Below are 15,894 nucleotides of genomic sequence, written 5' to 3' on the forward strand. Positions count from 1 at the left end.
CAACTCCACAGTTCTGTTCACCATTGCCCTTTCAGGCTTCTCTGCAGTAGCTCCACCCTGCAGCAAGTCTCCACCTTAACCCCTGTGCTGTCTGTGACATCCTTTGAAATCTAGGTGGAGGAAGCCATGCCCCCAAGTTCTTGCATTCTGTGTACCTGCAGACTTAAAGCCAGCTGGACACTGCCAGGATGTGCTGCTTATACATGACGGAATGGAAGTTCAAGCCACAAATAGGCCAGCTGGAGCCATGGCTGGGGCAGCCGAGAAGTACTGTTCCAGAATGCAGGAAGCAGAGACCCCAAGTATTCCTGGGCAGTGAGAACAGCCTTGTCTTGTCCCTCCCCAAACCATTCTGCCCTTTTAAGCTCTAGGCCTGTGATGGGAGGGACAGCCTCAAAGATCTCAGAATTGCCTTCAGGGACATTCTCTCATGTCCTGTTGAATAACCTGTGCCTCCCTTCCATTTGTACTAATCTCTATAGCAAATGGTCCCTTGGCCACACCACTGTACACTTTTCCATTCTTTATAGGCCAGAGTGAGAAGTTTCCAAATTTTTCCATTCTTCTTCCTCTTGAATTTTACAATAAGCCGTTAAAAGTAGCCATGCAGCTGCCTGAATGCTTTGCTGCCTAGAAATTTCTTCTGCCACATCCTAATTCATCACTCTTAAATCTTGCTTTTCATAAAGCCTTTGGGCATGGGCATAGTTCAATGAGTTTCTTTGGTACTTTATGACAAGAATGGCCTTTACTCCAATTTCAAGTACCTTTTTCTCCACTTTCACCTGGGACTTGACTTTGTCAGAATGGACTTTATTGTCCGTATTTTTTACCAGCATTCTGATCACAATCACTTATATAACCTCTAGGTTCCAGACTGCCTTAGTCTTTTCTTCTGAATCTCCACCAGAATCACCCTCAATGCTTCACTTATGGCGACACAGGCTTTTTCCAGCATTCACTTCAAAAATGTTCCAGCCTCTCCCTATTACCCAGTTCCAAAGCTTCTTCCTCACTTCAAGGTAACCATTATAAAAACTACTCCACTTCTTGATACCAGTTTTATCTTAGTCTGTTTTTGCATTGCTTTAACAAAATACCACAGACTAGTTTATAAAGAAAAGAAATTTATTTCTTACAGTTCTGGAGGCTGAGAAGACCAACATCAGGGAGCTGGCATCTCACGAGAGCTTTCTTGCTAAATCATAACAAGGTGGTGGCATCACCTAGCCAGAGGGCGAGAGCATGTGTGTCAGCTCAGGTCTCTCTTCCTCTTCTTATGAAGCCCACAGCCCCATCATAGGAGCACACCCTGATGACCTGATGCAATAATAATTACTTCCCAAGTTTCTACCTCCAATCAACATACAAATTTTGGGATTAAGTTTCCAAGACTTGAAATTAGGGGGACACATTGAAACAATAGCAGAAAGACTGAGATTTTTTTCTCTTCTTTTTTGTATCAATGTCTAATTATTCTAGTCTCATTGTTTGAAAAGCCCATAATTTCTTCATTAAGTTGCCTTTGCACTTTGGTCAAAATCAATTAGCCTATAACATGTGGATCTATTTCTGCACTTCATATTCTGCTCTCTTGACCTGCACATCTTTTTGCCAGCATCACACTGTCTTAATTATTTCAGAATTATAGGCAATCTAGAAATCAGATAGAGTGATTTCTTCACATTTACTCCTTTGAAAAATTGTTTTGGTGATTTTGGTTTCTTTGGATAGTCATATAAATTTGAGAATCATCTTTCTACAAAAATATTCACTTGGAATTTGATGTCAGTGCATGAGATGTATACTTCAGTTTAGAATATATGGACATGTTAAAAATACTCAATCTTCTTATCTATAAATACAGTATATCTCTTTATTTGTATTATCTTTTATTCTTTAATTAGTTTTAGTTTTGTAGGGTACATATCTTGCATATATGTTATTACATTTATGCTGAAAATTTCATGACTTTTGGTGCCGTTAGACTGTTAAAACTTTAAAAAATTTTTAATATCCAAATATGTCCAAAAAGGGCAGAATTATGATTGTGGTATTTATGGAGATGCTAGGATGTAAAATAAAACAATAAAATTATGGCATTTTTAAGAAAAAATATTCAATATCCAATGTTCATTAGTAAAAAAAATAGAATAAAAAACCACTGACAGCATATTTTGTGACTTTGCTGAAATTCCTTATGACTACCATGAGGATTTTTTTAGATTAAAAAAATTAGGCACCATATTAGCTAATGATGTTTTTTTCCTATGCAATATATCTATTATACCAATTTTTTTTGCCTTATTGCATTATCTATGACTTCTAGTACAAGGTCATAAACTAGTAATGACAGTGGAAATTTTTGCCTTGTTTCCAAACATAGAGGTAAATGATTCACTCTTCCACCCTAAGTGTGAAGTCAGGTGTAGATATTTTTTGCAGATGCTATTCATCACAATGAGGCTGTTCCCTTCTATTTATACTTTTTGTTTTTTTTTAAATAGTAAACATTGACTTTTGTGAATTTTTTTTTGTGTTTTTAACAGGATCATATAGGTTTACTATTTTACGTCTGTCACCTCAAACATTTATTAGTGCTTTCTCTTATGTACTTTCAAAATCCTCTTTTCTAGCTTTACAAATATACATACTGAATTATTATTAACCACATTCACACCTCATTACTGCAGAACACTAGAGCTTATTTTTACCATCCCTCTCATCCAGTTGTAACTTTGTATCTCTTAACTGACCTCTTCCTGTCTTCCTCTCCTCTGAGATTCATCAGCTTCTAATAATCATAATTCTAATCTCTACTTCCATGTGCTCAAGTTATTTTTAAGCTCCCATATATAAGCAAGAACATGTGGTATTGATTTTCCTGTGGCTGACTAATTTCATTTACTATAATGTCCTCCAGGTTCATCCATGTTGCCATGAATGACAAAATTTCATTCCTTTTAATGGCTGAATACTACTCCATAATGTATATACACCACACTTTCCTCATCCATTCATTCACCAGTGAACATCTTGGTTACTGGAGAATGGAGCTATTGTGACTAAACCAACAGTAAACATGGAATGCTGGTATCTCTTTGATATACTGAGTTCTTTCCTTTGGATAAATCCACAATAGTGAGTAGTGGGATTTCTGGATTGTACAGTAATTCTATTTTTAGTTTTTTGAGAAACCTCAATAACAATTTTCATAAAGGCTGTAGTAATTTACATTACCATCAATAAGAGTTCTCTTTTCTTCAAATTCTTGCCGCATGTCTTAGTTCTTCCCTTTTTGATAGTAGCCATTATAATTGAGGTGACATGATATTTATTTGTGGTTTTTGTTTATGTTCCTCTGATGATTAGTGATGTTGAGCATTGCTGTGATAATTGAGATACTTGGCCAGTTTATGAATAGGACTTTTATTCTATCTATCTGTTTGAATCCTTTGTATATTCTGGATATTAGTCCCTCATTACATAAATAGTTTGCAAATATTTTCTTCTATTCTATAGATTATCTCTTCACTCTGTTGATTGTTTCCTTTGCTGTGCAGAAGTTTGTTTGATGTAGTCCTGTTTGTGTATTTTTGTGCTTGTTGCCTGTGATTTTGAGGCTTTACCCATAATATCATTTCCTAGATCAGTATTCTACAGCAATTTTCCCTATGTTTTTTTTTTTTTCTGGTGGTTTAAGAGATTGGGGTCTTATGTTTAATTCTTTAATCCATTTTGAGTTGAGTATTATATGTGGTGTGAAATAGAGTTCTAGTTTCATTCACTTTCACATGGATATCCAGTTTTCCTAAGACCATTTTTATTGAAAAGGGTGTCAGAGCGTGTCTTTTCCCTAACATATGCTTTTGGTGCCTTTATTGAAAATCAATTGGCTGTAAATATGTGTATTTATATCTGGGTTCTCTATTCTGTTCCATTGGACTATGTGTCTGTTTTCATACCAGTATCATGCTGTTTTGTTACTATGGCTTTGTAGTATATTCTGAAGTCAGTTATTAGGATGTCTCCAGCATTGTTCTTTTCACTTAGTACAGCTTTGGCTATTCAGGGTCTTTTGTAATTCCATATGAATTTTAGGATTGTTTTTCTACTTTTTTGAAAAATATCATTGGTATTTTCATAAGGATTGCATTAGATGTATAGATTTCTTTGGGTAGTACGATAATTAAAAAAACTATTAATTACTCTAATCCATGAGCATAAGATGTCTTTCCATTATTTCTGTCCTCTTCAATCTCTTTCATCAGTGTTTTGTAGTTTCCCTTGTAAAGATCTTTCATCTCCTTGGTTAGATTTATCTCTAAATATTTTATTATTTTCAAGCTATTTTAAATGGGATTCCTTTCATAATTTCATTTTCAGCTAGTTGATTATTGGTGCATATTAATGCTACTGATTTTTGTATGTTGATTATGTATTCTGAAACTTTACTAAATTTATTTACCAGTTCTAAGAGTTTTTAGGTAGAGTCTTTAGATTTTTCTATATATAATATTATTTTGTCGGCAAAGAGAGACAATTTGCTTTCCTCTTTTCTAATCTGGATGCCCTTTATTTCTATCTCTTGCCTATTTGCTCTGGCTAGCATTTCAAACACTATGTTGCATAAGTGTGATAAAATGTGGGCATTCTTGTTTTTGTTCCAGTTCTTAGAGGAAAAGCTTTCAATTTTTTCCCTATTCAATATGATGTTACCTGTGGGTTTGTCATATATGGCCTTTATTGCATTGAGGTATGTTCCTTTTATACCATATTTGTTGAGAATTTTAGAAGGATTGACACAAACCTTCAACTTATCAATAAAGTTTATAGAAGGAGGACATAAAGAAAGAAAATATTTTTATAAAGCTATACAATATCTTTATGTTTTAAGCTAACTTTCCTATTAAAGAACAGGACAGATCCTCAAAACAGAAAATAAAACAAGAAACAATGGACTTAAACAGAACTCTAGAACAAATGCACCAGATGAACATTTATAGAACATTCTACCCAAAACCAGTGACTATACATTTTTCTAATCACCTCATGGGACATTATCCAAGATTAACCATATTCTAGGCTATAAAACATGTCTCAATAAATTTAAAAAAATGGAAATTATACCATACATCTTCTCAGACCACAGTGGAATAAAATTAGAAATCATCTCCAACAGAAACACTCATCTCTAGAAAAAGTCATGGAAACTAAACAGTCTATTGCTGAATGATAGTCAGTACAAGGAAGAAATTAATATGCAAATCAAAAGATTTTTTTGAACTAAATGATAAAGGACACACAAATTATCAAAATCTGTGGGACACAGCTAAAGCAGTCTTGAGAGGAAAATTTATATCCATAAATGCCTACATTCAAAAGACAGAAAGATCATAAATCAACAATCTAATGAATCATCTCAAGAACGGGAAGATGGTGAGAAAACCAATCCCAAACCCAGCAGAAGAAAAGAAACAAACATCAGAGCAGAACTAAATTAAATCAATACCAAAAAAAGATACAGAAGATTAATAAAACCAAAAGTTGCTTCCTTGAAAAGATAAACAAAATTGACATGGCTATTGCAAGATTAACCAGAAGCAGAAAAGAAAGGACTCTAATAAGCTCAATCAAGAATGAAAAAGGAGAAATTATAACTGATACCATGGAAATACAAAATGCCATCTATGAATACTGTAAAAATCTCTGTGAACATAAACCTGAAAATGTGGAGGAAATGGACAAATTCTTAGAAACACACAGCCTCCCTGGGATCAACAGGAAGATATAGAATTCCTGAACAGATCAATATCAAGTACCATTATTTTAACAGCAATGAAAGCATTCCTAAAAAATAAAGTCCCAGACCAGATGATTTTACACCTGAATGTTACCAGGTCTACAAAGAAAAAGTGGTGCCTATCCTGCAGAAATTATTCCACAACAATGAGAAGGAAGGAATCTTCTCCAACACATTTTAAAAAGCCAACATCACCCTGATACCAAAGCCAGGAAAGGACTAAACAAAAAAAGAAAACAACAGACTAATATCCTTTGTGAATTTAGATTCAAAAATTCTGAATAAAACCCTAGCAAACTGAATTCAGGTGCTTATCAAACAAATAATTCATCATGACCAAGTGGGCTTCATCCTAGAGATGCAGGGATGTTTGAACACATGCAAATCTAATTCAACATATAAATATAAGTAAAAGCAAAAACCATATGATCGTCTCAAAAGATGCAGAAAATGCATTGGACAAAATTCAGCACCCTTTTATGATAAGAATTCTTAACAAAATAGGCATAGACAGGACTTACCTCAAAATGATAAAAGTCATATATGACAAACCCACAGTCAACATCATACTGAATGGGAAAAAATTGAAAGATTTCTCACTTAGAACTCAAACGAGACATGGTTTTTCTCTATCACCACTCTGTTCAACATAGTGCAGGAAGTCCTAGCCAGAGCAACCAGGCAAGAGAAGGAAATCAAGGGCATGCAAATGGGGGCAGAAGAGGTCAAACTATCACTCTTTGCTGACAATATGATCTTATATCTAGAAAACCCCCAAAATATTGCTATGAGACTACTGGAATTGATAAACAAATTTAGCAAAGTCTCAGGTTACAAAATCAATGTACACAAATCAGTAGCATGCATATATGCCAAGAACAGCCAAATTGAGAACCAAATCAAAGACTCAACACCTTTCATAATAGCAACAAAGAAAATGAAATACCTAGGAATATATTTGTGTAAGGAGGTGAAAGACTTCTACAGGGAGAACTATGAATCCATGAGGAAGGAAATAGCAGAGGACACAAACAAATGGAAAACCATACCATGCTCATGGATCAGCAGAATCAACATTGTTCAAATGGCTATACTACCCAAAGTGGTCTACGGATTCAATGCAATCCCTATTAAAATATCAACATCATTTTTCACAGAACTAGCAAAAATATTTCTATGCTTTGTATGGAAACAGGGAAAACCCTGAGTAGCAAAAACAATCTTAAGCAAAAAGAACAAATTGAGAGGCATCAATTTACCAGATTTCAAACTATACTACAAGGCTATAGTAACCAACACAGCATGATAGTTGCACAAGAACAGAGATATAGACCAATGGAACAGATAAGAGAACCCAGATATAAAACCATCCTCATGTTGCCATCTGATCTTTGACAAACCAGACAAAAATACACACTGGTGAGAAAAGTCTTATTCAGTAAATGGTGCTACAAAAATTGGATAGCCACATGTAGAAGACTCAAACAGGAACCACATCTTTCACCTCTCACAAAAACTAACTCATGATGGATGACAGACTCAAACCTAATGCATGAAATCATAAGAATTCTAGAAGAAAATGTTGGAAGAACTCTTATGGACATAAGCCTAGGCAAAGAATGAAGACCCCAAAGGCAATCACAGCAGCAACAAAAATAAATAAGTGGGATCTGATCAAATAAAAAAGCTGCTGCACAGCAAAGGAAACTATCACTAGAGTTAATAGACTACCTACGGAATAGGAGAAAATATTTGCATGCTACACATCCAATAAAGGGATGGTAATTAGAATCTGTACAGAACTCAGGAAAATTAACAAGAAAAAATCCAACAACACCATTAAAAACTGGGCAAAGGACACGAACAGAAACTTTTCAAAAGAAGACAAACTATTAGCCAAGAAATATATGAAAAAATGCTCAACATCTCTAATCATCAGAGAAATGCAAATTAAAACCACAATGAAATATCACTTAAACTCCAGTGAGAATAGCTTTTATCACCAAGCACAAAAACAACAAGTGTAGGCATGGATGCAGAGAGACGGGGACTCTGTTATACTGCTGGTGGGCCTGCAAACTAGTACAACCTCTATAAAAATTAATATGGAGATACCTCAAAGAACTCAGAGTAGAACTACCATTTGATCCAACAATTCCACTACTGGGTATTTATCGAAAGAAAAAAAGACATTCTATAAAAAATTCTGCACTTGGATGTTCATAGCAGCATAATTCACAATTGCAAAAATGTGGAAACATCCCAAGTGTCTCTCAATACATGAGTGGATTAATAAATGGTGGTATATACATATCATGGAGTACTACTCAGCCATAAAAATCATGAAGTAATACCGCTTGTACTATCCTGGATGGAGATGGAGCCCATTTGTCTAGGTGAAGTATCACAAAAATGGAAAAACAAGCACCACATGTACTCACCATTAAATTGGTACTAATTGATCAACACCTCATATGTACCTATGAAAGTCACATTCATAAAGCATTGGGCAGGTGGGAAGGAGGAGGGAGGATGGGTAAACTCACACTTAATGTTTACAGTGCATGATGTCTGGGGGTTGGGCATGTTTGTAGATCTGACTTGGGTGGTGCAAAGGTAATATATGTAACCAAAGCATTTGTATCCCCTTAATATTCTGAAATAAAAAGATAATTAAAGAATAATATAAAATAAAAAGTGTTTGAACATGTGTAATAGTTGAGAGAAAGGAATGGAGCCTTTTGCAGTTGTAAACTCTATGGTTTAGTACATGAGAAATGTGAAAAATAATCTGAAGGATTTTTGCTAGAGAACAATGTGATTTTCACAAATATTCCTTTGGTACATACTATGTACTATAAACTGTACTTATTACCTGGAGCAAAGTGTATAGCAAAACAAGACAGAAGTGATATTTGTTTATATAGAACTTTATAGGGGAACACAGAACTCAAAGGGAACAAAAATGTCTGATGGGTTTTATGTTGGAGAATGTACCAGAAGCTGGGAGAACATAAATAATGACAGCTGATATTTATGGCCTACTTATCACTGTTCTAACCATTTCACTTACATAATTTCATTTAATCATCCCAACCACCCTATGAAAGATGCTATTTTTACCATACTTATTTTACAAATGTGAAGCTAAGGCACAGGGAGGTCAAGTAACTTGCCTAAACCTGGGGATAGGATTCCCGTGCATTTCCTATAACTCCATAGCCCAAACTCTGCATTACCATAATTATTAATAGAATTAATTTATGATCTCATTAATGAAATGCTAAATTTAAGGACCCAGCAGGACACTTATGTAGAAATTTCTTTTGGGTGTTTAGATATAAAATCTTAAAAAGGGACTTAATGAATTAAATTATTTTTCAAAGAATCCCCCAGGAGAGATGTCAACTGAAGTGAGTTACTGCAATCTTAGTGCTGTTGTCTGAATGTCTCCCCCAAATTCACATATTGAATACCTGACCCCCAAAGTAATGGTATGAGGAGGTGGGGATTATGGTAGGTGATTAGGTCATGGAGGCTGAGCCCTCTTGACTAGGATTAGTGCTCTTCCTAAAGAAGCCAGAGAGAGCCTTTTCCCCTTCTGCCAGGTGAGGTTTGAGTAAGAAGATGGCTGTCCATGTGGAAGCAGGCCCTCACCAGACCCTGAACCTGCTGGTGCCTTGATCTCAGCCTTTTAGTGGCCAAAACTGTTAGAAATAAATTTCTGTTTTTAATAAGACACCCAATCTATGATATTTTCTTACAGTGGCCTGAATAGTTTAGGATGCTTTGAAAAAATTTAGGTAAAGAAATAAGGAAGCAAGGAGACAGACCCTGAGGACAATTTCTATTTAGAAGAAAGAAGAAAGAGAGAAAAAAAAAAACAATATAATCCATTTCCCATCAGATGTGAAGATGGTGGAGGAGAGAGTAATTTATTTTTGCTCTGCCTTAGGGGATGTACAAACCCTAGGGAGAAGAAAAAACTTGAGTGAACAATTGAGTCTTTAAGGAATAACAGAGAAATCATGGCCCAGGTGTAAACACAAAGCTCTTCTTTCTCTTTCAAACCTAGATGCTGTTCCCTGGGGAAGTGACTAAGTTAGCTTCTACCGTGTTTATAACAAGATGCATTATGTCATTAAACTCGCATTAAATCTTTTATGTCTTACCAGGGGGCAAAAGTGATATTGATAATCAAGACTATATTTTTCTCTGCTGCTTGAGAGGAATCCTATTTATAATAAGATGTAATAATCTACAATTCAGAAGCATCCAGGGCACAATGGAATATGAATCCGGGCTGCATCTTCTCAGTCTTAAACAAACTTAAGACTTAGAGGCTGAAATTGCCCTTCCAGAACCCAGCAGTTAATAACAGCAATAGGGAGCATTAAGGTTTTCTGGCCTAAGGGTGAGTTTGCGTCCTCTTTGTTTTGAGATGGAAGTCCAGGGATCTAAGATATTCCTCTTTCCTATTTTGTGCTTTCCTGAGGCTCAGGTGAAACTAGTGGAAGCATCTGTTTGAGAGGGGAACAGAGAATAAACAGCGACATTAGTGGACCCTGTGTTTGCAGTATCTAATCAGTAAGTTCTCTGTCCATGGACACAGCTCTCCCTGCTCTAGATTTAGGGCTTTTATTCTATGACCTGAGACGTAACTGAACTTCTCCTAGACCCTAGGCCCTTGTGTTTGGATTGGCAACTGTGTTCCTGGCTTCCACCCGCCAGAGTCTAATCTGCATTAGACATCGGCACCAGGATGCTCAGGCCTCTGCCTCTGATTTTACTGGTGAGGAGAGGGCTCACCTGAATGAAGAAATGAGAGAAGGATGATTCTGTGCTCTTCCACCCTTCTTCCTTCTAATCCCTTGGCCTTTCTAGCAGTCACATTTACATATGGAACCACTGGCCTTCACTCTTGAATGAAATTAGAAATATTTTACCACAAAGTATACATTTTTTTGATATATTTTGAGATGGCTGCTATGGGTCTCACAGATGGAAGTAACTGCAAAGCTGTCTTCTGTGGTGCAGGGGTGGGGGAGGGAATTTATGTCTTTTGAGAATTTCCTTTAATACAGCTAATTCTTTCCTTTTCCAATCAAGGAAAGAGTAATTGAGAGTCTGACATCTTTTAAGTCCTGAGAAGAGAAAAGCATTTACCATCTAGTCTCTCAGAGGGCTCTGGTACCTACCTGTAAGGTTTCATTTACATAAGACCACCTTTGCTAGCTAGCCGAGCCTCTGCATTTTTCCCTTGCAAAAGCTGTCGTACTGCTGCAAAGCCCCAATTCTTCCAAAAGCTCTGTACCTCACTGAGGAATCGAATCTTCATTCTGAAGGTTCCCTTCTATACACACTAAATAAATTTGCATGTCTTTTCCTCTAATTAATCTGCCTCATGTCAGTGATTTTTAGCAAACCTTAGGGGGACAGAGCCTTCCTTTCTACAAGCTGTGGGCTAAGTGGGTGGTGCTTTTTTGCTGTATTTAGTTTAGTAAGTCTCTCATGAGGGGAAGTCACTGTCCATCAGTATAATGGCAGTGGTAAAGGCAGATTCTGTGGGTCTATGTTGGGCTAGTCTCAGATAATCCCAGTGTATAACTCACACTCTTGAGTGCACCTATGGTGGGAAAAGCTGGATTGTAATTCAATGCAACCCTTATCTCCTCTGTCCACAGATTAGAGAAGAATGGCTCCTGAAAATGGCTCTTCTGTGACTGAATTCATTCTGGTGGGATTAACAGACCAGCCAGGTCTCCAACTCCCTTTGTTCCTTTTGTTTCTAGCAATGTATATGGTGACTGTGTTGGGAAATTTGGGCCTGGTAACTCTAATTGGGCTGAATTCCCACCTTCATACCCCCATGTACTTTTTCCTCTTTAACTTGTCCTTCATAGACCTCTGTTATTCTTCTGTGTTTACACCCAAAATGCTGGTGAACTTCATATCAGAGAAGAACATTATCTCCTACCGGGGGTGCATGACACAGCTTTTCTTTTTCTGCTTTTTTGCCATTTCTGAAACTTATGTGCTGACATCAATGGCCTATGATCGCTATGTGGCAGTCTGTAACCCACTTTTGTATAACATTGCCATGTCCCCTAAAGTGTGTTGCAACCTCATGCTTGGTTCATACTTGATGGCCTTCTCTGGTGCCGTGGCCCACACTGGATGCATGCTGAGACTGACCTTCTGTGATGCAAACACCATCAACCACTATTTGTGTGACATCCTCCCTGTGCTCCAGCTCTCTTGCACCAGCACCTACATAAATGAGCTGGTGGTTTTCATTGCAGCAGGCATCATCTTCACTGTGTCTACTCTCACCATCTTTATCTCTTATGGTTTTATTCTCTCCAGCATCCTCCATATCAAGACTAAGGAAGGCAGGTCCAAAGTCTTCAGCACTTGCAGTTCCCACATAATCGCTGTTTCTCTATTCTTTGGATCAGGTATCTATATGTACCTCAAACCGTCATCTGCTGAATCCATGGATCAGGGAAAAGTCTCTTCTGTCTTTTACACCAATACAGTTCCTTTGATGAACCCCTTGATCTACAGCTTGAGGAACAAAGATGTTCATCTTGCCCTGAGAAAAACCATTAGTAGAAGAAAGTTTTGATCAGGAATCGGATGTCTCTGTGCATGTAGTTACAGGACAGGGATATTCTGTTGTTTAATTACAGTATTTTATTTATAGCCTTCTTATCCTGTTTTTTACTATGGGGAAGAAAATTTGAGCCTTCTCTCAATAATTTATTTTCACTGTTTATGTAGTATGTGTTTTTCCTTTCCTCACTATTTGCTTAATTGCTTTCTTCCCACCTTTTTTCAGTATAGTAACAACATTGTGAAAGAAATTTATATTTTTGATTTTTTTAAATTGTTATTTGCAACATTATTACTTTTTTTCTTTGGAAAAAAATAAATAGTGTACATATGATCAAGCAAAGTAACACTTTGTGAATCATTGTGTCATTAGAAGGGTGGGAATTGTTATTTGCCACTTGCTATTGGTGGCATTAATTCATTAATCTGTTTCTGCTCCCATCTTTCTATCAAACACTGGGCAAGAATGTGTCTTCTTTAAATACCAGAGATGGGAGGTTTCATAAGGACTGTTAAGTATAGACTACTTTGGAACTGTAAACACTATGGATTAGCTATAAATTCACTAAGAGTTTTCTTATTAAACTTATTATACTTATCTTTTTGCACTTAAACCAGCACATAACAGGAGGACAATATTTAATTACGGCATGCCTGAGAAAGTGAAGCTCTGTATGGTAATGATTTACTTGGTCACACAAATTCTTAAGATCAGACAAGATCAGGCACATTCAGGGTGGTATGGCCACAGTCACACAACTTCTTAATGAAAAACACTAAACTCATCACCTACTTATTCGAGTCTACTGCTCTCCTTACTATATTTTTCTTCTGCTTTACTATTTGTATTTCAGTAAACATGGAATATGAGAAAACATTTCTAATTTGGAAGTTGCCTGTGCTTTTTTCTAGACTGATACATGAATTTCTGACAGGGAGGGTATTGCTTCTTTTAAGTTTGTTTGTTTGTTTAGGAAAGCAGTTTGATAGTTCTTTCTTTTGGGAAAGAGGAGGCCTTTTAAGCTAGTATAGTTGGGAGATCATTGGCTGCAACAGGGAGGTGACTTTCTCAGCAAATTGAAAAAAATGAGTTTGAAATATTACCAGGGACATGTATGTCAGAGATCAAGGCATGTGAGTAAAAGGAATCCAGCAAATGTCATTAGCCCAGCACCCAAAGAGAAACACAGTCAATAATTAAGAGGTCCCTCTGTAGGGAATGTTCAATGAGGATTTAGAAACTGCAATTTAATCTGAATTTGTATACTGTTCTGTGGAACACTGTATTTACTGTGCACTGTCCAATGAGTTTTGATAAAAATTATAATATGCAGTGGTCATAAGTATTATTATTTGAGGAATGAGAGCAGAAACACTGTGGCCATGTTTGTGGGGAATTGGGTAGACAAGAAATAGTGGCTTCTTGATAAAGAATTTTAAGTGGTTTTTGAAGCTCAATTTAGGAAGACAAAATTTAGAAAGTAAAATGATGAGAAAATAAAATACCAACCTATGACTCTCTTCTTCTTTCTAGAAAACCCCAAGACATTATGGAGATCACAGGATTTATCTCAGTAGGATAAAAGCTTAAGTTATTTGATATTTAGAGAGTTAATCCCAGAAGTCTGGAGGGCCCAAATTATACTTGTTTTTCTTGGTTTCCATATGCTCATTCTATATGGATTTTACACTATAAAAACTTCAAATTGCAGCTGAGAGAGTTATGATAATTTGAAAGAAACATTAGTAAATAAAACAAATTATGTCAGTGTCTTTCCTAGAATAAGATGTTGGATCATATTTCCTTTTAGGAAACAGACAAAAACAGGACTACTCAAAAATCATCAATCTGATATAAAAAGTAGTAAATATTTTCAATAGAACGATATTTACGATTTTCCAATTTTTGCAATCTCTATTCAATATTTTGGCACTACGAAATTCACCACAGTTTGTTTGTTAGCTTGTTTGTTTTTGACGTTCAGCATTGCTAAAGCCTTGATTTATGGATTGAAATGGCCATTTATTCCCCATTTGCTGGTCCTAGTATCAACACGCTTTGTAACAGAGTAGTCACCCCTCCTCCCTTAGATATGGAAAAGAAATACTGACAGTAGGAAATATGTAACAGAGGGAATGGCCTGGAAAAAAACGGCAAAAATATTTTATGTCTCTTTAAAACATACTCTGCTCGTTTTTGAGAACTAAAGCCTGCGTCCCTGCCTCAGGCCAGTGGTTGGGAGGGGCAGGGTGAGTCTTTTATTTATTTATTTGTGCAATAGGAGATGGCCCAGCCTGACCTGGTAAAGGGAGGTCCTGGGCAGAGGTCATGAGATTGTCTTCAGTGGAGATGGGATGATCTGAATCATCAACTGTATTTGAACAGTAATTGCCTCAAGCTGAGAACCCACCCTTTAAAAACTGTGTATTTCTGCAAATGTTCAGGAGATTTGAATTTTGCGATGTAGAAGTCTACCATTTTTCCTCCTTTGTTAGCAAAATAGTAAAACTCTTTCCTCTTCCTCAAACCACTTCTACTTGTACTTCTGATTCAGCCTCATGGACAAGTGCCAAGTTCTTGGTAACAGCTTGGTTTTCCCTCAATGAGTTCTATTTTTATAAAATATTTGAACTTGGTTGGAAGTTTCTTTTTGTTGTTTCTCTTATTTGCTGTCCTTTTTGATAAAATTCTTCTTATTGATAAATATATATTATTTACATTAATATATATTAATTAAACTAAACAGCAAATCAAGTAGGCGGTTTATCTGTAGGTCTTTGTTGTGCAAAATATGTACCTTCAAACACTAAAATATCATTCATTCTCCCGAAGTGTTGCATTCTTAAGCAGAGCCTCCTTTCCTCAGTGAGCAGGATGCTGGTGGAATCACCTGCACTAAGTCTCTTTCTGAAATAGAATTTAATTAATCCTCTCCAAATGTCAATCTAGAGACATGTGCAGATGTTACTGTTGCTCTTTGGGGGAGCCTGTTTACAGTTTCCTCTGCACTGTCCATGTGTCAGTCTGTGTGCACCTCTGGGAAGAACTGGGAGGCAAACAGGGGAGGGAATCCAAGCTCCCATTTCATAGATGATGGGCCTGGCACCCAGAGATATCCATGGCTTGTTCCAAATCACCACTTATAAGTTATAGTGCTCAGGCTAGTTCTTGAGTTACTAATATTGGAGTGTACATCTTTTAGGTTATTTTTATTATACAAAATTCACCTACTTTTAATAAGCAGTGAAGATTTAACCACAATTTTAGTGAATAAAAAGTTTCTTAGAACACAAATAAAAGCACAATACCCACCCTGTGGGTGATAGTTTTGGCATGTTTGAAAACAATAAATGCTGTTGCAGTGAATGAAAGGAGTCAGAGAGACAGAGAAAGGAGATGAAGACAGAGATGTAGCAAGGGGTTAGGAGGTCATCCTGGATCTTAAAGGATATGTAAAACTTCAGCCTTTTCTCTC

General features: G+C 36.4%; 1 protein-coding gene across 1 annotated transcript; it reads left to right on the forward strand.

The window, feature by feature from the left end:
- Window positions 1-11,498: 11,498 nt before the first annotated feature.
- On the forward strand, window positions 11,499-12,431 carry LOC138383717 (olfactory receptor 8B8-like). The gene has a single exon (XM_069468758.1). It carries the CDS (start codon window positions 11,499-11,501, stop codon window positions 12,429-12,431), a length of 933 nt encoding a protein of 310 aa, XP_069324859.1.
- Window positions 12,432-15,894: the final 3,463 nt, after the last annotated feature.

Source organism: Eulemur rufifrons, chromosome 6 (genome assembly GCF_041146395.1).
Source record: "Eulemur rufifrons isolate Redbay chromosome 6, OSU_ERuf_1, whole genome shotgun sequence".
In the NCBI taxonomy this organism is placed as follows: Eukaryota; Metazoa; Chordata; class Mammalia; order Primates; family Lemuridae; genus Eulemur; species Eulemur rufifrons.

What these genes read in the sequence shown, in the direction of transcription:
- LOC138383717 (XM_069468758.1), top strand. Translation starts at nt 11,499, where the DNA reads ATGGCTCCTGAAAATGGCTCTTCTGTGACTGAATTCATTCTGGTGGGA.